A 24,415-nucleotide genomic window follows, 5' to 3' on the forward strand; every position below is an offset into this window, starting at 1 on the left:
GCACCCCTTACATGTTGCCTACAGCAAAATAATCCCGCACACAGCCTAACCTGCTGCGGGGAAATATAAAGTCACCAAAATCAACAAAACAAGACACAGTTGTGTAAAACCAGACAGAACTAAATGAAAAAGAAAATGGGATCGGTGGCAGCTAGTAGGCCGGCGAGGACGACCGCTTAGCACCGCCCGAGCAGGGAGAGGAGCCACCTTCGGTGGAAGTCGTGACAGCAAATGGGTCTTCCAAATAGACAGTGACCCCAAGCATACTTCCAAAGTTGTGGCAAAATGGCTTAAGGACAACAAAGTCAAGGTATTCGAGTGGCCATCACAAGCCCTGACCTCAATCCTATAGAAAAGTTGTGGGCAGAACTGAAAAAAACATGTGCGAGCAAGGAGGCCTACAAACCTGACTCAGTTACACCAGCTCTGTCAGGAGGAAAGGGCCAAAATTCACCCAATTTATTGTGGGAAGCTTGTTGAAGGCTACCCGAAAAGTTTGACCCAAGTTAAACAATTTAAAGGCAATGTTACCAAATACTAATTGAGTGTATGTAAACTTCTGACCCACTGGGAATGTGATAAAAGAAATAAAATCTGAAAGAAATCATTCTCTCTACTATTATTCTGACATTTCACATTCTTAAAATAAAGTGATGATCCTAACTGACCTAAGACAGGGAATTTTTACTAGGATTAAATGTCAGGAATTGTGAAAAACTGTGTTTAAATGTATTTGGCTAAGGTGTATGTAAACTTCCGACTACAACTGTATCAGTGTAAAGACAGCAGTCGTTTCGTGGATAGTGGATACCGTAAAACGTTAGTGGAAAGATATCAGTGTAAAGACAGCAGTCACATAGTGGATAGTGGAAAGAGTGAAACGTTCATTGGTAGACAGTGCCTCTACAGATGCATTCTGGTCATGCCTTACCCATGCCAGTGTTCTGCATGGTGGGGGATAGAGAGTGAGCTGCATGCAGGAGGGGGGCAGGCTGCCCCAGGTTACCAAGATTACCTGCTGGACCTAGGAAGGACCCCATCAGCTCCTGGGGCTTGGGCATCGGACCCGCCCCAAATGGGTCCAACGCTGGGTGGACAGAGAGAAAAGCATAAACCATTACTTTCCTATTCAATTCAATACATTTTATTAATCTCCGACAGGCAATTATTTCTGGCAGTCATAGGATAGATTAACATACTATGTACACATCTGTGTTAAAATGACTTTGTAAAAAACAGACAAATAAACCTGATTTGAGTTGATCAGTAACTATGGCTATATGGTGTTATAGTAATCCTTGACTACATACCTGGATAGGGGCAGGGGAGGGTGGAGGGAGGGGCTATTTTCTGTGGGGTGGACTGGGCCGAAGTGGGCCCACTCCCTGTCTGGGGGGAGGCCCCAAACAGATCCCCCAGGAGGTCCGTGGTGATGTTGGTGGTCGGGGGCTGGGGCGAGGGGCAGGGGGGGTTCACTGCCACCCCATCCAGACCCAGGAGGTCCACCTCTTCTGGGGGAGGAGGAGGAGCAGCGGGGGGGGTGTGGGGCTGCTCGGGTCTCTTGGGGCCCCTGGTGCCAGCCTGAGCCCCTCCAGGTCTCTCTCCGCTAGCGTGACTCTGCTGGTTGGAAAGGGACAGCATCTCGTCATCAGACGGCTCGCTGTCCTCCCCGTGAGGACGACCGTCCAGACCGCCTTGGGACCGGCTTGGCTCTACATGGTGGGGGGGGGGGGGGGGGGGGGGGGTAGGTCACATAAGGAAAACTTGGTCTTGATTTAGTAAATATGTTTGCTTCCCACAAAGTATTCTACAGGAGAACAGGAGATACTTTGCTAAGTTATAGGTATCCGTATTGCTAGCCACCACAGCAGCGTGGCAAAGCTAAACTAACACATACGTACTGTACATCACCCAGGGGAAACTGCCTCTAACAATGTGCTGACTTCCTCTAACTACAGCAGCTAGTATGTTTACTGGTCTGTGGTCTCCTCTACTCTAGACCTACCCTCCAAGTCCAGTCCCTCCATCTCATCTTGGGAGGAGAGAATGAGACCAACGTTAGAGTAAGAAAGACTGTTCAACAGCAGCTCTCATTAGTGGTGACCATATCTGTCTGTGTGCATAGTTTCTGTGTGTGTGCCTTGGTCCATCTGGGCATTGGAGTGTGTGGACCTCTGTGTGGACCTCTGTGTTAGTGCATGTATCTGTGCCTGTGTACCAACATGTGCGTGCCCATCTGTGTCCGTTTGTATGCGTGCTTGTGTGTATGAGTGTGTGCATCTGTGTGTACATCTTTGCCTGTGTGTGTCTGTGTGTGTCTGTGTGTGTGTCCATCTGTCCTGTATGCCTCTGCCTGTGTGCTTGTATGTTGACCTCCCTTCTGCCCTACCTGCTATGGCCAGTGCGTCCTGGTGTTCCTGGTGACAGGAGAACAGTACATTGGGGATGAGGTCTTTATTAGGGAACTGTTCCCAGGGAGGGGTCAGGTCCTTCTGCTTGTCAGTGCTTTCCACCTCGATGTCCACCAGCACATGGAACAACTGAGGGTACTTCTCTGGAGAGTCACACGCATCCAGCTCCGGCCTAGACAGGTGTGTGTGTGTGTATGTGTGTGTGTGTGTGTGTGTGTGTGTGTGTGTGTGTGTGTGTGTGTGTGTGTGTGTGTGTGTGTGTGTGTGTGTGTGTGTGTGTGTGTGTGTGTGTGTGTGTGTGTGTGTGTGTGTGTGTGTGTGTCAGACAAATGGTTAGTTAGTTCTCCATTCACTATTTCAAAAAAGAGCCATGTTCCATATCATGACTTACACCAACATGTAAACATGATATAGTGTTTCACATTTACGTGTTAATACTTCACATATGTACTGTACAGATATTATATGAGAGAGGGGCTCACTTTGTAAACTTTAACACAGTGGTTCCTGGAGCAATGAAGCCTGTGTGGAACTGGATCTGGAATATCTGGGTGTTGGACACCTGCAAACACCAACAAGCAATCACATAGATAGATTCAGAATTCACATAGATAGATTCAGCAAGCACATAGATAGATTCAGGAAGCACATAGATGGATTCAGGAATCACATAGATAGATTCAAGAAGCACATAGATAGATTCAGGAAGCACATAGATAGATTCAGCAATCACATAGATAGATTCAAACAATTACACTGTGGAGATTTATGATCGTAAGGGAAGGAGATTCCGTCTTGATTCCATCTAGATTTGAATTTAGTCTCAATGCATTAGTGCTGTGTTTATGTTCATTCAGGGCACACAATGTACATCATTGTGTTAGTGTGACAGTATCGCCCAGAGTGCGATCTCTGTCTGTAAATAACAAGGTATCAGGACATGGTCCCATACAATCAGAGCTAACAGAATCTCTCATGGCATAGCATATCATAATCTGTGTGTGCGTCAGTGTTATGTTCGCATGCTAGACTAGCCACATGCTGTACCTTGGCCTGCGTGTGTCAGTGTTGTCTTAGCATGTTAGGCTAGCCCCATGCTGTACCTTGGCCTGCAGTCGTCCTCCGATGGTGTTCCTCATATGATAGACAGAAATTACCACATCACCCTGGACATTCACACCTAGAGGGAAGACAACCTTCCCCTCCTGGACCCTGTGCTCTCTGAGAAGGGGGGGGGGGGGAGACAGACAAGCAGAAAGGAGGAGAAAGAGAAAAAGAGAAAGGTATTCAGAGATGGTGTCATACAGTACACTCGGAAAGTATTCAGAACCCTTGTTGGTCATTAGTTTACTCCAATTAGGGGAGGGGTGGAAGGGTTAGTGGTAAATAAGAAATGAAAAAATATATATATATACAGTTGAAGTCGGAAGTTTACATACACCTTAGCCAAATACAATTCCTGACATTTAATCCTTGAAAATATTCCATGTCTTAGGTCAGTTAGGGTCACCACTTTATTTTAAGAATGTGAAATGTCAGAATAATAGTAGAGAGAATTATTTCTTTCAGCTTTTATTTATTTTATCACATTCCCAGTGGGTCAGAAGTTTACATATACTCAATTAGTATTTGGTAGCATTGCCTTTAAATTGTTTAACTTGGGTCAAACGTTTCGGGTAGCCTTCCACAAGCGTCCCACAATAAGTTGGGTGGGTGGGGCACACGGGGAGTGTGGCAGAGTCAGGTTGGAGACCTGAGCCAGCTCCCCGTGCTTACAGGAGGCAATGTAGTACTGGTCAGGCACCGTGTTATGCAGTAAAGCGCACGGTGTCCCCAGTCGCGTGGAGAGCCCAGTGCGTTACATCCCAGCTCCTAACATCTGCCGGGGGAGATTGGGCATCGAGCCAGGACGGGTTGTGCAGGCCGTGCGCTCTAGACCTCCAGTGCGTCTTCAGGACCCGGTCTATCCTGTGCCTGCGCACAGAACCAGGCCTCCTGCATGTCTCCCCAGCCTGGTGAATCATGTGCCGCCTCCACGGACCAGGCCTCCAGTGGGTCTCCCCATCCTGGTCAGTCCTGTGCCGCTTCCATGGACCAGGCCTCCAGTGGGTCTCCCTATCCTGGTTAAGCCTGTGTCTCCTCCACGGACCAGGCCTCCAGTGGATCTCCCCATCCTGGTTAAGGCTGTGCCTCCTCCTAGGACTAGGCCTCCAGTGGGTCTCGCCAGTCCAGAGCCGCCAGAGCTGCCCGCCAGTCCGGATCCGCCAGAGCCGCCCGCCTGTCCGGAGCCGCCAGAGCTGCCGGCCTGTCCGGAGCCGCCAGAGCCGCCCGCCTGTCCGGAGCCGCCAGAGCCGCCCGCCTGTCCGGAGCCGCCAGAGCCGCCCGCCTGTCCGGAGCCGCCAGAGCCGCCCGCCTGTCCGGAGCAGTCAGAGCTGCCCGCCAGCCCGGTGAGTCCTGTGCCTGCGCCTAGGGCCAGGCCTCTTACATGTCTCCTCAGCCTGGTGAATCCTGGGTCAGTGCCACCGGAGCCACCAGGGACGCCCGCCAGCCGGGCGCAGCCAGGGACGCCCGCCAGCCGGGCGCAGCCATCGCCGCCCACCAGCCGGGCGCAGTCATCGCCGCCGCCAGCCGGGCGCAGCTATCGCTGCCCGCCAGCCGGGCGCAGTCAGGGTCGCCCACCAGACCTTCGGCGCAGCCAGGTGCGCCACCTAAGAGGGCGACGCCAAGGGTGGAGCAGAGGCCACGTCCCGCACCTGAGCCGCCGCCGTAAGAAGGCCCACCCGGACCCTCCCCTTCAGAGTCAGGTTTTGCGGTCGGAGTCCGCACCTTGGGGGGGGGGGGGTACTGTAACGCCCTGGCCATAGAGAGGGGTTTTTGTTCTTTATTTTGGTTAGGCCAGGGTGTTACATTGGGTGGGAGTTCTATGTGCATTTTTCTATGTTGGTGTTCGTCCTCCTCCAAACACGGCGAGTTGAGTTGATGTCAAAGAGCTCCATTTTGGTCTCATCTGACCACAACACTTTCACCAGTTGTCCTCTGAGTCATTCAGATGTTCATTGGCAAACTTCAGACGGGCATGTATATGCATTCTTGAGCAGGGGGACCTTGCAGGCGCTGCAGGATTTCAGTCCTTCATGGCGTAGTGTGTTACCAATTGTTTTCTTGGTGACTATGGTCCCAGCTGCCTTGAGATCATTGACAAGATCCTCCCGTGTAGATCTGGGCTGATTCCTCACCGTTCTCATGATCATTGCAACTCCACGAGGTGAGATCTTGCATGGAGCCCCAGGCCGATGGAGATTGACAGTTCTTTTGTGTTTCTTCCATTTGCAAATAATCACACCAAATGTTGTCACATTCTCACCAAGCTGCTTGGCGATGGTCTTGTAGCCCATTCCAGCCTTGTGTAGGTCTACAATCTTGTCCCTGACATCCTTGGAGAGATCTTTGGTCTTGGACATAGTGGAGAGTTTGGAATCTGATTGATTGATTGATTGCTTCTGTGGACAGGTGACTTTTTTACAGGTAAGAAGCTGTGGTTAGGAGCACTCCCTTTAAGAGACTGATCCTTTCTTTGTCAGTGGGCAAACGTACAAAATCAGCAGGGGATCAAATACTTTTTTCCCCCACTGTATCCACATCATTTAACTCCCTCATGATGCCATCTATTTTGTGAAGTGCACCAGTCCCTCCTGCAGCAAAGCACCCCCACAACATGATGCTGCCACCCCTGTGCTTCACGGTTAGGATGGTGTTCTTCGGCTTGCAAGCCTCCCCCTTTTTTTTCAAAACATAATGATGGTCATTATTGCTAAACAATTCTATTTATGTTTCATCAGATCAGAGGACATTTCTCCAAAAAGTACGATCTTTGTCCCCATGTGCAGTTGCAAACCGTAGTCTGGCTTTTTTATGGCAGTTTTGGAGCAGTGGCTTCTTCCCTGCTGAGTGGCCTTTCAGGTTATGTCCATATAGGACTCGTTTTACTGTGGATATAGATACTTTTGTACCTGTTTCCTCCAGCATCTTCACAAGGTCCTTTGCTGTTGTTCTGGGATTGATTTGCACTTTTTGCACCAAAGTACGTTCATCTCTAGGAGACAGAACACGTCTCCTTCCTGAGCGGTATGACGGCTGCGTGGTCCCATGGTGTTTATACTTGCGTACTACTGTTTGTACAGATGAACGTGGTACCTTCAGGCATTTGGAAATTGCTTCCAAGGATGAACCAGACTTGTGGATGTCTACATTTTTCTTTCTGAGGTCTTGGCTGATTTTCTTTGATTTTCCCATGATGTCAAGCAAAGAGGCACTGAGTTTGAAGGTAGGCCTTGAAATACATCCACAGGTACACCTCCAATTGATTCAAATGATGTCAATTAGCCTTTCAGAAGCTTCTAAAGCCATGACATCATTTTATGGAATTTTCCAAGCTGTTTAAAGGCACAGTCAACTGAGTGTATGTAAGCTTCTGACCAACTGGAATTGTGATACAGTGAATTATAAGTGAAATAATCTGTCTGTAAACAATTGTTGGAAAAATTACTTGTGTCATGCACAAAGTAGATGTCCTAATCGACTTGCCAAAACTATAGTTAGTTTAACAAGAAATTTGTGGAGTGGTTGAAAAACAAGTTTTAATGACTCCAACCTAAGTGTATGTAAACTTCCGGCTTCAACTGTATATACACTACCGTTCAAAAGTTTGGGGTCACGTAGAAATGTTCTTGTTTTTGAAAGAAAAGCACATTTTTATCCATGAAAATAACATCAAATTGATCAGGAATACAGTGCAGACATTGTTAATGTTGTAAATTACTATTGTAGCTGGAAATGGCAGATTTTTAATGGAATATCTACATTGGTGTACAGAGGCCCATTATCAGCAACCATCACTCCTGTGTTCCAATGGCACTTTGTGTTAGCTAATCCAAGTTTATCATTTTAAAAGGCTAATTGATCATTAGAAAATCCTTTTGCAATTATGTTAGCACAGCTGAAAACTGTTGTTCTGATTAAAGAAGCAATACAACTGGCCTTCTTTAGACTAGTTGAGTATCTGGAGCATCAGCATTTGTAGGTTTGATTATAGGCTCAAAATGGCCAGAAACAAAGACCTTTCTTCTGAAACTCATCAGTCTATTCTTGTTCTGAGAAATGAAGGCTATTCCATGCGAGAAATTGCCAAGAAACTGAAGATCTCGTACAACGCTGTGTACTACTCCCTTGACAGAACAGCACAAACTGGCTCTAACCAGAATTTAAAGAGGAGTGGGAGGCGGGGTGCACAACTGAGCAAGAGGACAATTGCATTAGGGTTTCTAGCTTGAGAAACAGACGCCTCACAAGTCCTCAACTGGCAGCTTCATTAAATAATAAATAGAAGGACAGCATCCCGGAGTCGCCTCTTCACTGTTGACGTTGAGACTTGTGTTTTGTGGGTACTATTTAATGAAGCTGCCATTTGAGGACTTGTGAGGCGTCGGTTTCTCAGTTGTGCACCGGGGCCACCCACTCCTCTTTCTATTCTGGTTAGAGCCAGTTTGTGCTGTTCTGTGAAGGGGGTAGTACACAGCATTGTACGAGATATCCAGTGGCCTCCAAATCATGTCCAATAAGGCTGTAACGTTATAAAATGTGGAAAAAGCTCAAGGGGTCTGAATAATTCCGGAAGGCACTGTATGTATATATATATATTTGGAGGTCGAAGTAATTGTCCGTAGAGCTCTGAGACAGGATTGTGTCGAGGCACAGATCTGGGGAAGGCTACCAAAAAACTTCTGCAGCATTGAAGGTCCCAAAGAACACAGTGGCCTCCATCATTCTTCAATGGAAGAATTTTGTAACCACCAAGACTCTTCCTAGAGCTGGCTGCCCGGCCAAACTGAGCAATCGGGGGACAAGGGCCTTGGTAAGGGAGGTGACCAAGAACCCAATGGTCAATCTGACAGAGCTCCATAGTTCCTCTGTGGAGATGGGAGAACCTTCCAGAAGGACAACTATCTCTGCAGCACTCCACCAATCAGACCTAAATGGTACAGTTGCCAGACGTAAGCCACTCCTCAGTAAAAGGCACAGATTTGAAATACAATTCTCTCAACAGGCTTCACCTGGAATGCTTTTCCAACAGTCTGTTTCTTGAACTCTGTGAAGCATTTATTTGGGCTGCAATTTCTGAGGCTGGTAACTCTAATGAACTTATCCTCTGCAGCAGAGGTAACTGGGTCTTCCTTTCCTGTGGCGGTCCTCATGAGTGCCAGTTTCATCATAACGCTTGATGTTTTTTTGCGAATGCACTTTAAGAAACGTTCAAAGTTCTTTACATGTTCACGGATTGACTGACTTTCATGTCTTAAAGTAATAATGGACTGTTGTTTCTATTTGCTTATTTGAGCTGTCCTTGCCATAATATGGACTTGGTCTTTTACCAAATAGGGCTATCATCTGTATACCACCCCTACCTTGTGTCAGAGTCTAGGTGATGTGGGTAAGGCGGAGTCAGGCGCAGGACACAGAGATGAGTAATAATAGTAACTTTACTCAAAAATAATCCTCCAACAAGGAGAACGAAAATCCAGAATCACATAAACGAGACAACTGACAACAATAAACACGCACAAAACCATGATGGCTCCAGAGGGTTAAATAGGGAAATAATTCAAACAAAATGGGACCCAGGTGTGTACAATACAGACAAAACAAATGAAAAAGAAATGTAGATCGGTGGAGGCTAGAAAGCTGGTGACGTCGACCGCCGAACGCCGCCCGAACAAGGAGAGGCACCAACTTCGGAGGAAGTCATGACACCTTGTCACAACACAACTGATTGACTCAAACGCATTAAGAAGAAAATACATTCCACAAATTAACTTTTAACAAGGCACACCTGTTAATTGAAATGCATTCCAGGTGACTACCTCATGAAGCTGGTTGAGAGAATGCCAAGTATGCAAATTTGTCATCAAAGCAAAGAGTGCCTACTTTGAAGAATCTCAAATATAAAATATATTTAGATTTCTTTAACACTTTTTTGGTTACTACATGATTCCATATGTGTTATGTCATAGTTTTGATGTCTTCACTATTATGTCTTCACAGGAACAGGAGTGGAGAAATAGGCTATGATGATTTCTTTCTTTTAACATCTTGAGAGAATGTGAATGTGCAGTTAGATACCGTCAGTAGAGGTGCTATCTTTATCAGTATCATAAAAGCTGATTGCCACGTCCTGACCCTAGTAAGATGTCATTTTCTATAGTAGAGTAGGTCAGGGCGTGACAGGGGGTGTTTTGTGTTTTTCTATGTTTTCTATTTCTATGTTTGTGTTCTAGGTTATCTATTTCTATGTTGTTGTTTTTTGGGTTGATCTCCAATTGGAGGCAGCTGGTCCTCGTTGCCTCTGATTGGAGATCATATTTAAGTAGGGGTTTTTCTTCCTGGGTTTTTGTGGGTAGTTGTTTTCCGTTTTGTCTATGTACCTGACGGAACTGTTGGCTGTCGTTTTTGTTATTTTGTTTAAGTGTTATCATTAAAAGGAAATATGAGCACTTTACACGCTGCGCCTTGGTCCCCTTTATACAACCCTTGTTACACTGATAGTATTTCAAACACATAAAATATGCATCCAAGCCGAACTGAAATCTTATCAGAGACATGATGGGTTGTTTTCACAGCTTTCTATTTCCTTACAACTGGTCCAACTGGAGCATTTTCTCCCCGGTCCCTAAATGTCTTTGCTCCATGAAAGAAGCAGAGATGACAGAGAGAACTTTACCGATGTCAACTTGAAGCATTCATTCTGTCGATTTATGACATTATTCTGGTGAGCAGGGGTTTATTTAGTCTTCTAGGGCAAGATATAATGACAGAAGAGAAGCTGTATGTATCTAATTATAGACCAGTTGACTAACATATATTCTACCAAAATGTTGGAAATTATAAACAGAAACATATCTAAATCAGGCAAAACAAATTCTGCACCGCCTGTAAAAAATTATCTGTTGTCTATCTGTAGCCTACAGCGCATTTTCTATAATAGAAGGTTAGGGTCGGTTGCGGGCCTCAGATTGTCACTTTATCACATATAGTCAGGTGATTGTGGATGGGTTATTAGCAATTGCGGGCGGGTGCGTGTGAACAAACAGCTGCGGGTGTGTGTGTATCTGCACCTACTGTACCTCATCCTCTCATAGTCCTGTGCAGTAGAGAAGATCTTGGTCTCCCCTATGAGGATCTCACAGAAGGGTCTGCAGCCGATGCGTTGTTTGTTGAAGCAAGGTACTGGACTCATGGTGACTGCCTTGACCACCAGGGGCTTGGAGTGTGGCAGGGAGGGCTTCTCTGATACCATACTGCACACATAGCCTATGTACCTGGAGAAGAGAGGCAGAGTATGTAAGGTTACAGACACTAAACTACCATAAGCACTGAGTACTATCTAAAAATAAACATACATTGTCTATGTACATGAATACAGAGGAGGGGATTTTTTGGTGCTAGAAAATATCACAAAACTATCCATCTTAAAGTTACAGTATATACTTGAAATCATATTTCCTATGTGTACAGATTCTTGCACAAAATCGTTTGCTTTTTCAGTTTAGAGAAACACAACAGAACAAAAACAAAGATGAGGCTTGATTGCCACTGTCTTCATCCATCAGCCTCTCTCTGTCTGGGCTGAAGGATGAAGCAGTCTTTGTTATTATGAGAAGGAGCTGTGTGGCCAAGCGGCTGGCTGTGTTTGCGTGTGTATGTGTGTGTGCACGTGTGTGCGTGCGTGTGCTTGCGCGCGTGTGCATGCGTGTGCGCGTGCGTGTGTGGGCGTGCGTTGTTGTGTGAGCGTGCTCGTGTGCATGTGTGTGTGTGTGTGTGTGTGTGTGTGTGTGTGTGTGTGTGTGTGTGTGTGTGTGTGTGTGTGTGTGTGTGTGTGTGTGTGTGTGTGTTCGTGCTTGCATGTTGATTAATTGGCTGCTGTATATTTCTGGCACCTCGTTAGCATCGTGGCTAATGCGCCATGTACCGCAACTCAGCCATGGGAAAATAAATAGGTTGATAAAGGATTTAGGAGAATAATGCAGGGGGAGAAGGGAGGAGGGAGCTAGGTTTTTATGTTCATCCATCATCTAAAACTAACAAAGTCAAAGTCATGGAGGTGAAGACTGTTTATGTGATAATCTTTTTCTCCTGTTTTCCACTGCAATGAACAGCAATCAATATAAACGTGCACACACACACACACACACACACACACACACACACACACACACACACACACACACACACACACACACACACACACACACACACACACACACACACACACACACACACACACACACACACACACAAACCCCACAAACACGCCCTCTGTGTTGTCCTACCTCCGGTGCGAGGGCCAGAGGCCAGAGCCGGGTCTCTTGGCGCTGAGCAGCTGCATGGCGGGCACTGGGTTGGAGAAGAGGTGGCAGAAGCAGAACATGGCACAGACCAGCACACCCGACGGAGCACGGCCGTCCTTAAGGAGAGCACAGACAGTCAGTAAACAGTAGATACACATAGACAACACTAGCAAGCGAACAGCAACATGCCAACATAAACCGTTATGTAGGATAACTGACAGAAGAGAAGGAAGCTGCAGCTAGCTTCCAGTACTTCAATTTACACAACTCAATGCATTGCAAAAAAAGGCAGTATAGTCTTCATGATTCATATAAGCAAGGACAGGGCCTGTTTGGCCCTGTCCGGGGGTATCATCGGATGGGGCCACAGTGTCTTCTGATCCCTCCTGTCTCAGCCTCCAGTATTTATGCTGCAGTAGTTTATGTGTCGGGGGGCTAGGGTCAGTCTGTTACATCTGGAGTATTTCTCTTGTCTTATCCGGTGTCCTGTATGAATTTAAATATGCTCTCTCTAATTCTCTCTTTCTGTCTTTCTCTCGGAGGACCTGAGCCCTAGGACCATGCCTCAGGACTACCTGGTATGATGACTCCTTGCTGTCCCCAGTCCACCTGGCCGTGCTGCTCCTCCAGTTTCAACTGTTCTGCCTGCGGCTATGGAACCCTGACCTGTTCACCGGACGTGCTTGTTGCACCCTCGACAACTACTATGATTATTATTATTTGACCATGCTGGTCATTTATGAACATTTTAACATCTTGACCATGTTCTGTTATAATATCCACCCTGCACAGCCAGAAGAGGACTGGCCACCCCTCATAGCCTGGTTCCTCTCTAGGTTTCTTCCTAGGTTTTTGGCCTTTCTAGGGAGTTTTTCCTAGGGAGTTTTTCCTAGCCACCGTGCTTCTTTCACATGCTTTGCTTGCTGTTTGGGGTTTTAGGCTGGGTTTCTGTACAGCACTTTGAGATATTAGCTGATGTACGAAGGGCTATATAAATAAATTTGATTTGATTTGATTTGATTTAGTCTTTATGATTCCTATAAACTAGGATAGTCTTTACAATTCCTATAAGCTAGGATAGTCTTTATGATTCTTAGAAGCTAGGATAGTCTTTATGATTCCTATAAACTAGGATAGTCTTTATGATTCCTTTTAGCTAGGACAGTCTTTATGATTCCTATAAGCGAGGATAGTCTTTATGATTCTTAGAAGCTAGGATAGTCTTTATGATTCTTAGAAGCTAGGATAGTCTTTATGATTCTTAGAAGCTAGGATAGTCTTTATGATTCTTAGAAGCTAGGGCCCTTCCATGTTCTCTGTGCATGGCCAATATTTTTGGCTTCAGTCCCACGTCGCTCCAATATCACTAAACAGGGACATCACACAGAGTTTGTCTGTCACTATCTGCTGCCACAGTATCTAAATATAGCTCGTGTCTCTTTTGCTTAAGAAAGTTATACAGTTTAAATACATCTGGTTGAGGTAATGTTAAGATCATAAAACTGGACCAAGTATTTCTAAGAGAGCAACATTCTTCCTTCAGCACAAAACGTTGAGGAAGACATTTGAGGAACTCTCATATAAACTAAAAGTGATTGCTCAACACAGATGAACTTGCCAACCACAATGAAATCACATACAGAAAGATGGAAAGCACTACATTCCAGTCATAGTGTACTGTAGTACATAACTAAAAACATGTACAGTATACTTTAAAGCATGTACAGTATAATTTGAAACATGTACAGAATACTTTGAAACATGTACAGTATAATTTGAAACATGTACAGTATACTTTGAAACATGTAGAGTATACTTTGAAACATGTACAGTATACTTTGAAATATGTACAGTATACTTTTCTCTACCCATAATTATTTTGCTACAGCAAATGGACAGGACCAGGATTTTTATTCTATACTATTCTACTGTAGTTTATACTTCTCTCTTGAATACAGAGAACATCTGTCTTTGCTTAAGGTCTGTAATACCAGTGAAAGAGCTCAGTGGAAACTAAAGCTGAAACAGAAACAATTGGAGCAGTATTCCAAGCTGTGTTTCTCTTGGACCCCAGGCAGTCCCACAAACCCAGAACAAACCCAGGACAACCCCAGGATGGTAGGGAGGCAACAATGAGAGGGGGAGGAGGAGAGGGAGGAGATGGATGGAGAATGAAGTGAGAGGAATGTTGTGTAAACAAGAAAGAAGTGAGGATGAGTGTGAATGATGGTTCTCAGGCCCGAGGCAACAATAAGAGGGGGGAAAGAGGAGGTAGGAGATGGAGGGAGAAAGGAGAAGAGAAAGGAATGGTGTGTAAACAAGAGAGGAGGAACAGAGGAAAAAGGACAGAGTGAAGAATGTGAATGAGAATAAACACTCCTGTGGGCCTCATCTTACCGAGCAGGTGATGACACACACATTCTTGGGGTTCTGTTTGAGCCAGTTGTGCATGTTCTTACACACCGCAAACAGGTTGTGCAGGCTGGGAGCCTGGCGGGATGGCCAGTTACACTCTGAGACCTGGAAATGGGGGGGGGTAAGAGAGATGGGGAGGGGAGAGAGAGAGAAGAGGGGTGAAGAGAGAGAGAAAGAGAGAGAGGGGGGTGAGAGAGAGGGAGGGGAGAAGGGGGTGAGGGAGTGGGAGAGAGAGAGAGGGGGGTAAGAGAGGGGGAAGGGAGAGAGAGAGAGAGAGAGAGAGAAAGAGAGAGAGAAGAGAACGATTATGAGTAACGTCCTTGCAGTGAAAGCAACATGTGCACAAATCACGAGTTACCATGATGAGTCACATAATTACAATGACTTTACCAGAGAAAAAAATATGGATGAATCCATCGATGACATCCCCCCATTGTTTCCTATGAGAATGCTCAGTGGCGCATTTGATGATCAGGAAGTGTCATTTCAGCGTGTTGCCATCTTTCTACATGGAGGAGTTTTTGGAAACATTGCATGCGCAGTTTGTGCTACTCTAGGAAGTGAGGTTGCAGGCTAGCTCAGTGCTGCCACCTCTCATGGAATATTTCAAGTTGAAGGCCAACCACGGTACTGCAGGCTGCCATTACATGATCCTTATAACTTCGTCTGTGTGGGATTTCAAAGTAATCGGTTCAAAGACATACATCTGGTGAAATACAACAAATTATTGGTTACATGATCGTGTTCTAATTTTGTTTTTATATCCACAAATATTGACCACAAAGAGCGCCATTTCCCATTCACTACCCCTGTCTGCACATTATGCCCTGAATCTATTCTACCACGCCCAGAAATCTGCTCCTTTTATTCTCTGTCCCCAACGCACTAGACGACCAGTTTTGATAGCCTTTAGCCGTACCCTCATCCTACTCCTCCTCTGTTCCTCTGGTGATGTGGAGGTTAACCCAGGCCCTGCGTGTCCCCAGGCACTCTCATTTGTTGACTTCTGTAATCGAAAAAGCCTTGGTTTCATGCATGTTAACATCAGAAGCCTCCTCCCTAAGTTTGTTTTACTCAGTGCTTTAGCACACTCCGCCAACCCTGATGTCCTTGCCGTGTCTGAATCCTGGCTTAGGAAGGCCACCAAAAATTTTGAGATTTCCATACCCAACTACAACATTTTTCGTCAAGATAGAACTGCTAAAGGGGGAGGAGTTGCAATATACTTGAGAGATAGCTTGCAAAGTTCTGTCATATATGCCCAAAGAGTTCGAGCTTCTAATTTTAAAAATTAATCTCTCCAGAAATAAGTCTCTCACCGTTGCCGCCTGTTATAGACCCCCCTCAGCTCCCAGCTGTGCCCTGGACACCATATGTGAACTGATTGCCCCTCATCTATCTTCAGAGTTCGTTCTGTTAGCTGACCTAAACTGGGATATGCTTAACACCCCAGCAGTCCTACAAGCTAAGCTACATGCCCTCAATCTCACGCAAATAATCAAGGAACCCACCAGGTACAACCCTAAATCCGTAAACATGGGCACCCTCATAGATATTATCCTGACCAATTTGCCCTCCAAATACACCTCTGCTGTTTTCAATCAGGATCTCAGCGATCATTGCCCCATTGCCTGCATCTGCTATGGGTCCGCGGTCAAACGACCACCCCTCATCACTGTCAAACGCTCCCTAAAACACTTCTGCGAGCAGGCCTTTCTAATCAACCTGGTCCGGGTATCCTGGAAGGATATTGACCTCATCCCGTCAGTCGAGGATGCCTGGTCGTTCTTTAAAAGCAATTTCCTCACCATCTTAAATAAGCATGACCCTTTCAAAAAATTTAGAACTAAGGACAGATATAGCCCTTGTTTCACTCCAGACCTGACTGCCCTTGACCAGCACAAAAACATCCTGTGGCGGACTGCAATAGCATCGAATAGTCCCCATGATATGCAACTGTTCAGGGAAGTCAGGAACCAATACTCGCAGTCAGTCAGGAAAGCAAAGGCTAGCTTTTTCAAACAGAAATCTGCATCCTGTAGCTCTAACTCCAAAAAGTTTTGGGACACTGTAAAGTCCATGGAGAACAAGAGCACCTCCTCCCAGCTGCCCACCGTTCTGAGGCTAGGTAACACGGTCACCACCGATAAAACCATGATAATCGAAAATTTCAATAAGCATTTATCTACGGCTGGCCATGCTTTCCTCCTGGCTAACCCAGTCCTGGCCAACAGCTTCTTACCCCCCCACAGCTACTTGCCCGAGCCTCCCCAGCTTCTTCTTCACCCAAATCCAGATTGCAGATGTTCTGAAAGAGCTGCAAAACCTGGAACCGTACAAATCAGCTGGTACTAGACAATCTGGACCCTCTATTTCTAAAACTGTCGCCATTGTTGCAACCCCTATTACCAGTCTGTTCAACCTCTCTTTCATATCGTCCGAGATCCCTAAAGATTGGAAAGCTGCCGCGGTCATCACCCTCTTCAAAGGGGGTGACACTCTAGACCCAAACTGTTATAGACCTATATCCATCCTGCCCTGCCTCTCTAAAGTCTTCGAAAGCCAAGTTAATAAACAGATCACTGACCATTTTGAATCCCACCATACCTTCTCCACTGTGCAATCCGGTTTCCGAGCTGGTCACGGGTGCACCTCAGCCACACTCAAGGTACTAAACGATATCATAACCGCCATCGATAAAAGACAGTACTGTGCAGCCGTCTTAATTGACCGGGCCAAGGCTTTCGACTCTGTCCATCACCGCATTCTTATTGGCAGACTCAATAGCCTTGGTTTCTCAAATGACTGCCTTGCCTGGTTCACCAACTACTTCGCAGACAAAGTTCAGTGTGTCAAATCGGAGGGCCTGTTGTCCGGACCTCTGGCAGTCTCTATGGGGGTACCACAGGGTTCAATTCTCGGGCTGACTCTTTTCTCTGTATATATCAATGATGTCGCTTTTGCTGCGGGTGATTCCCTGATCCACCTCTATGCAGACGACACCATTCTGTATACATCTGGCCCTTCTTTGGACACTGTGTTAACTAACCTCCAAACGAGCTTCAATGCCATACAACACTCCTTCCGTGGCCTCCAACTGCTCTTAAACGCTAGTAAAACCAAATGCATGCTTTTCAACCGTTTGCTGCCCGCACGCCCGACTAGCATCACTACTCTGGATGGTTCTGACCTAGAATAAGTGGACAACTACAAATACCTAGGTGTCTGGCTGGATTGTAAACTCACCTTCCAGACTCATATTAAACATCTCCAATCCAAAATCAAATCGAGAATCGGCTTCCTAATTCGCAACAAAGCCTCCTTCACTCACGCCGCCAAACTTACCCTAGTAAAACTGACTATCCTACCAATCCTCGACTTCGGCGATGTCATCTACAAAATAGCTTCCAATACTCTACTCAGCAAACTGGATGCAGTCTATCACAGTGCCATCCGTTTTGTTACCAATGCCCCTTATACCACCCACCACTGCGACCTGTATGCTCTAGTCGGCTGGCCCTCGCTACATATTTGTCGCCAGACCCACTGGCTCCAGGTCATCTATAAGTCTTTGCTAGGTAAAGCTCCGCCTTATCTCAGCTCACTGGTCACAATAACAACACCCACCTGTAGCACGCGCTCTAGCAGGTATATCTCACTGGTCATCCCCAAAGCCAACACCTCTTTGGCCGCCTTTCCTTCCAGTTCTCTGCTGCCAGTGACTGGAAAGAATTGCAAAAATCACTGAAGCTGGAGACTTATATTTCCATCACTAACTTTAAACATCAGCTATCTGAGCAGCTAACCGATCGCTGCAGCTGTACATAGCCCATCTGTAAATAGCCCACCCAATCTACCTACCTCATCCCCATGTTGTTTTTATTTACTTTTCTGCTCTTTTGCACACCAGTATCTCTACTTGCACATTTACTCATTTATCACTCCAGTTGTTAATCTGCTAAATTGTAATTGTTTCGCTACTATGGCCTATTTATTGCCTACCTCCTCACACCATTTGCACACACTGTATATAGACTATTTTTTTCCATTGTGTTATTGTAACGGCTGTCTTCTGTGGAAATGGACCAAGGCGCAGCAGGTATGTGAATACTCATCTTTAATAAAAATAAAGGAGTAGAGCATCCACTTAACAATACAAACAAAATATAAGACAGGAACAGTTTTGCAGGCACACAACACGCAGTGCAAAAACAACTACCCACAAAACCAAGTGACAAACATACTCCTACATATATGACTCACAATCAGGAACAACGATCCCCAGCTGTTCCTGATCAGGAGTCACAAGACCAACACAGAACAATCACACACACAAGACTGCCACGTCCTGACCCCAAAACTACAACAACAGCTCCATCTGCTGGTCAGGACGTGACAGTACCCCCCCCCTCAAGGTGCAGACCCCGGAATGCACCTAACAACGAAAAAACACCAACAAACAAAATCCCCAACAAAACCCATAAACAATAACCCCTAAACAATAAGGGAGGGAAGGGAGGGTGGCTGCCGTCAACGACGGCACTGTGCTACACCCTCCCTCCCCAACCCACCTATCCTGGAGGTGGCTCCGGTGCAGGACGTGGACCCTGCTCCACCCTCGGCGTCGCCCACTTCGGTGGAGCCGATAGCTGCGCCAGGCAGACGGACCACTCGAGCCGGGCCGGAGGACAGGAGGGCCCCTCGGGCCGGGCCGGGGGACAGGAGGGCCCCTCGGGCTGGGCCGGGGGACAGGAGGGCCCCTCGGGCTGGGCCGGGGGACAGGAGGGCCCCTCGGCTGGGCCGGGGGACAGGAGGGCCCCTCGGCTGGGCCGGGGGACAGGAGGGCCCCTCGGGCTGGGCCGGGGGGCAGGAGGGCCCCTCGGGCTGGGCCGGGGGGCAGGAGGGCCCCTCGGGCTGGGCCGGGGGGCAGGAGGGCCCCTCGGGCTGGGCCGGGGGGCAGGAGGGCCCCTCGGGCTGGGCCGGGGAGCAGGAGGGCCCCTCGGGCTGGGCCGGGGAGCAGGAGGGCCCCTCGGGCTGGGCCGGGGAGCAGGAGGGCCCCTCGGGCTGGGCCGGGGAGCAGGAGGGCCCCTCGGGCTGGGCCGGAAGGCATGCGGGCCACTCGGGCTGGGCCGGAAGGCATGCGGGCCACTCGGGCTGGGCCGGAAGGCATGCGGGCCACTCGGGCTGGGCCGGAAGGCATGCGGGCCACTCGGGCTGGGCCGGAAGGCATGCGGGCCACTCGGGCTGGGCCGGAAGGCATGCGGGCCACTCGGGCTGGGCCGGAAGGCATGCGGGCCACTCGGGCTGGGCCGGAGGGCAGGAGGACCACTCGGGCTGGACCGGAGGGCAGGAGGACCACTCGGGCTGATCCTGACAGGCCGGGCACCCTGGCAGATCAGGGCAGGCGGGCACCTCTGGCAGAACCGGGCAGTCTGGCCACTCTGGCAGAACAGGGCAGTCCGGCCAATCTGGCAGAACAGGGCAGTCCGGCCACTCCGGCAGAACAGGGCAGTCCGGCCACTCCGGCAGAACAGGGCAGTCCGGCCACTCCGGCAGAACAGGGCAGTCCGGCCACTCCGGCAGAACAGGGCAGTCCGGCCACTCCGGCAGTTCAGGGCAGTCCGGCCACTCCGGCAGTTCAGCGCAGTCCGGCCACTCCGGCAGTTCAGCGCAGTCCGGCCACTCCGGCAGTTCAGCGCAGTCCGGCCACTCCGGCAGTTCAGCGCAGTCCGGCCACTCCGGCAGTTCAGCGCAGTCCGACCACTCCGGCAGTTCAGCGCAGTCCGGCTACTCCGGCGACTGTTGACTGGCGGGCAGCTCCGACGACTGTTGACTGGCGGGCAGCTCCGACGACTGTTGACTGGCGGGCAGCTCCGACGACTGTTGACTGGCGGGCAGCTCCGACGACTGTTGACTGGCGGGCAGCTCCGACGACTGTTGACTGGCGGGCAGCTCCGACGACTGTTGACTGGCGGGCAGCTCCGACGACTGTTGACTGGCGGGCAGCTCCGACGACTGTTGACTGGCGGGCAGCTCCGACGACTGTTGACTGGCGGGCAGCTCCGACGACTGTTGACTGGCGGGCAACTCTGGTGACTGTTGACTGGCGGGCAGCTCTGGTGACTGTTGACTGGCGGGCAGCTCTGATGACGACTGTTGACTCCTGATGCGTGGGGCAGGTATTGGACGTACCAGCCTGGAGACACGCACCTCCATGCTAGTGTGTCTAGCGGGAAACACCGGACCGAAAGGGCGCACTGGCGGTCTTGAGTGCAGGGTTGGCATCACCCCTTCCGGCTCGATGCTCCCCTTGCCCTGGCACCTGCGGGGCGCTGGTACTGGGCGAAGTGGGCTGTGCGTCCGTATAGGCGAGATGGTGCGCACCTCAGCGTAACATGACGCCCTCCACCTCGTACGCACCTCCCTGTAGTCACGGGTAGCTGGCTTACGGCTCTTCCCTGGCCTGGCCAAACTACCCGTGTGCCCCCCCAAAAAAAAATCTTGGGGCTGCCTCTCGGGTTCCCTTAGCTCCCTTAACTTGTCCGCCCAGAATTTTCTTTCGTCCTGCCAGGTCCATTCTTCCATTTTCTTCTCCTGTGGCTTCCTCCTCTTCTGCTGCTTGGTCCTTTGGTGGGTAGTTCTGTAACGGCTGTCTTCTGTGGAAATGGACCAAGGCGCAGCAGGTATGTGAATACTCATCTTTAATAAAAATAAAGGAGTAGAGCATCCACTTAACAATACAAACAAAATATAAGACAGGAACAGTTTTGCAGGCACACAACACGCAGTGCAAAAACAACTACCCACAAAACCAAGTGACAAACATACTCCTACATATATGACTCACAATCAGGAACAACGATCCCCAGCTGTTCCTGATCAGGAGTCACAAGACCAACACAGAACAATCACACACACAAGACTGCCACGTCCTGACCCCAAAACTACAACAACAGCTCCATCTGCTGGTCAGGACGTGACAGTTATTTACTGTATGCTTGTTTATTCCATGTGTAACTCTGTGTTGTTGTTTGTGTTGCACTGCTTTGCTTTATCTTGGCCAAGTCACAGTTCTAAATAAGAACTTGTTTTCAACTAGCTTACCTGATTAAATAAAGGTGAAATAAAATTAAATTAAATAAACTATAATGTGGATCCTGTTTTCTGGAAACAGTACAACGGTTGGCGGTCCACTTGAAATCCTAAATGCGAGGGGTTCTCCCCTGGTGTGTGTGTGTAATGAAAAAGGGGTGATAATGGTAGACCCCTCAAGAAACCAAACCTCGACCCCTCTGATGTAAAAAAAAACTCTTGAAATCCTAAATGCGAGGGGTTCTCCCCTGGTGCGTGTGTGTAATGAAAAAGGGGTGATAATGGTAGACCCCTCAAGAAACCAACACTCAACCCCTCTGATGTAAAAAAATAAATAAAATACAACTACAGACCGGTATCCTTTCTTTCCTTTCCAAAACACTTGAGCGTGCTGTCTCTGACCAACTCTCTCATTATCTCTCTAAGAACGATCTTCTATACCCTAACCAGTCAGGCTTCAAGAAGGGTCACTCAACTGAGACTGCTCTCCTCTGTCACGGAGGCTCTCCGCTCTGCCAAAGCTGACTCTCTCTCCTCTACTATCATCTTCCTAGATCTATCCGCTGGCTTCCACACGGTGAACCATCAGATCCTCTTTTCCACCCTCTCAGGGCTGGGTGGCTCAGGCTCTGCACACTCCTGGATTGCATCCTACCTGGTCGCTCCTACCAGGTTACGTGGAGATGATCTGTGTCTGCACCACGTGCTCTCACTACTGGTGTTCCCTAGGGGTTGGTTCTAGGCCCTCTCCTCTTTATTCTTTACACCAGCTCCATCATATCCTCTCATGGTCTCTCCTATAATTGCTAGGTAGATGACACTCAACTACTTCTCATTCCCCCCTTCTGTCACGGCTGTCTGAAGGATCGGACCAAAACGCAGCGTGTTTGTAGTTCCACATTATTATTTATTCGTGAAACGCAATGCAATACACTAAATAACTGAATATACAAAAACAACAAACCGTGACGCAGAGAGAAACAAACACTACTCAAAAGATAATAACCCACAAAACAGGAAGAGAAAAACCCATACTTAAATATGATCTCGAATCAGAGGCAACGAGGATGAGCTGCCTCCAATTGGAGATTAACCCAAACAACCCCAACACAGAAATAGAAAAACTAGAACTTAAACATAGAAATAGAAAACATAGAAAAACCCAAAACACCCCCTGTCACGCCCTGACCTACTCTACTATAGAAAATGACAACTTACTAGGGTCAGGACGTGACACCTTCTGACACCCACATGGCAACATACAGTTGCCCATCCCCTCTCTCCACTGGGATTCTCTGCCTCTAACCCTATTACAGGGGCTGAGTCACTGGCTTACTGGTGTTCTTCCATGCCGTCCATGGGAGGGGTGCGTCACTTGAGTGGGTTGAGTCACTGACGTGGTCTTCCTGTCTGGGTTGGCGGTCCCCCCCCCCCCCCCTCCCTTGGGTTGTGCCGTGGTGGAGATCTTTGTGGGCTATACTCGGCCTTGTCTTAGGACGGTAAGTTGGTGGTTGGAGACATCCCTCTAGTGGTGTGGGGGCTGTGCTTTGGCAAAGTGGGTGGGGTTATATCCTGCCTGTTTGGCCCTGTCCGGGGGTATCATCGGATGGGGCCACAGTGTCTTCTGATCCCTCCTGTCTCAGCCTCCAGTATCTATGCTGCAGTAGTTTATGTGTCGGGGGGCTAGGGTCAGTCTGTTACATCTGGAGTATTTCTCTTGTCTTATCCGGTGTCCTGTGTGAATTTAAATATGCTCTCTCTAATTCTCTCTTTCTTTCTCTCTTTCTTTCTTTCTCTCGGAGGACCTGAGCCCTAGGACCATGCCTCAGGACTACCTGGCATGATGACTCCTTGCTGTCCCCAGTCCACCTGGCCGTGCTGCTGCTCCAGTTTCAACTGTTCTGCCTGCGGCTATGGAACCCTGACCTGTTCACCGGACGTGCTTGTTGCACCCTCGACAACTACTATGATTATTATTATTTGACCATGCTGGTCATTTATGAACATTTTAACATCTTGACCATGTTCTGTTATAATATCCACCCGGCACAGCCAGAAGAGGACTGGCCACCCCTCATAGCCTGGTTCCTCTCTAGGTTTCTTCCTAGGTTTTTGGCCTTTCTAGGGAGTTTTTCCTAGGGAGTTTTTCCTAGCCACCGTGCTTCTTTCACATGCATTGCTTGCTGTTTGGGGTTTTAGGCTGGGTTTCTGTACAGCACTTTGAGATACCAGCTGATGTACGAAGGGCTATATAAATAAATTTGATTTGATTTGATTTTATACAGTACATCTCTGCGTGCCTGGCAGATATCTCAGCTTGGATGTCGGCTCACCATCTCAAGCTCAACAAGATGAAGCTTCTCTTCCTCCCGGGAAAGGCCTGCCCTCTCCAAAACCTCTCCATCATGGTTGACAACTCCATGGTGTCCCCCTCCAAGAGTGTAAAGAACCAAAGCTTGAACCTGGACAACACCCTGTCGTTCTCTGCAAACATCAAAGCAGTGACTCGCTCCTGCATGTTCATGCTTTACAACATCTGTTGAGTACAACCTTTCCTCACACAGGAAGCGGCGCAGGTCCTAATCCAGGCACTCGTCATATCCCGTCGGGACTACTGCAACTCCTGAGTGGCGCAGCGGTCTAAGGCATTGTTTCTCAGTGCAAGAGGCGTCACTACAGTCCCTGGTTCGAATCCAGGCTGTATCACATCCGGCCGTGATTGGGAGTTCCATAGGGCGACGCACAATTAGCCCAGCGTTGTCAAGATTTGGCCGGGGTAGGCCGTCACTGTAAATAAGAATTTGTTCTTAACTGACTTGCCTAGTTAAAAAAAGGTTAAAAAATATAAATGTAACTAGTAGAAAGAGGAGGAAGGGAAGCGCTACTAAGGTACACAATAGTACATTTTGGTAGACAGAAGGTGCTCTTTGGTAAAAGGGGTGAAATGGTCATCAAAAAGAAAGGAGGACCAAGGCACTCTTCATATAATTTATTAAAATGCCTTAATTTGTATGGATGTTCAATATAATTTTTTTTTTTACGCTTCAGATTTTTAAAACGTTGTTTCTATTGAACATGCCATACAAATAAAGACAT

The 24,415-nt window shown here is 48.0% G+C and overlaps 1 protein-coding gene across 6 annotated transcripts in view; it reads right to left on the bottom strand.

Moving 5' to 3' along the window:
* dnajc6 (DnaJ (Hsp40) homolog, subfamily C, member 6) overlaps positions 1-24,415 on the bottom strand; it is a 75,480-nt gene that overhangs the window by 12,115 nt on the left and 38,950 nt on the right. For 4 of the 6 annotated variants that reach the window (XM_014123415.3, XM_014123411.3, XM_014123409.3 and 1 more), the window contains 8 exons: positions 14,210-14,332; positions 11,795-11,928; positions 10,589-10,783; positions 3,515-3,632; positions 2,894-2,973; positions 2,390-2,583; positions 1,311-1,712; positions 932-1,087 (listed from right to left, as the gene is read on the bottom strand). In XM_014123415.3, the coding sequence (XP_013978890.1) occupies positions 932-1,087; positions 1,311-1,712; positions 2,390-2,583; positions 2,894-2,973; positions 3,515-3,632; positions 10,589-10,783; positions 11,795-11,928; positions 14,210-14,332 (1,402 nt within the window). The remainder of the gene's footprint in view (positions 1-931; positions 1,088-1,310; positions 1,713-2,389; positions 2,584-2,893; positions 2,974-3,514; positions 3,633-10,588; positions 10,784-11,794; positions 11,929-14,209; positions 14,333-24,415) is intronic. The other 2 variants (XM_014123412.3, XM_014123413.3) reach the window with 1 other exon arrangement.

This window comes from Salmo salar, chromosome 10, assembly GCF_965601325.2.
Source record: "Salmo salar chromosome 10, fSalSal1, whole genome shotgun sequence".
Lineage (NCBI taxonomy): Eukaryota > Metazoa > Chordata > Actinopteri > Salmoniformes > Salmonidae > Salmo > Salmo salar.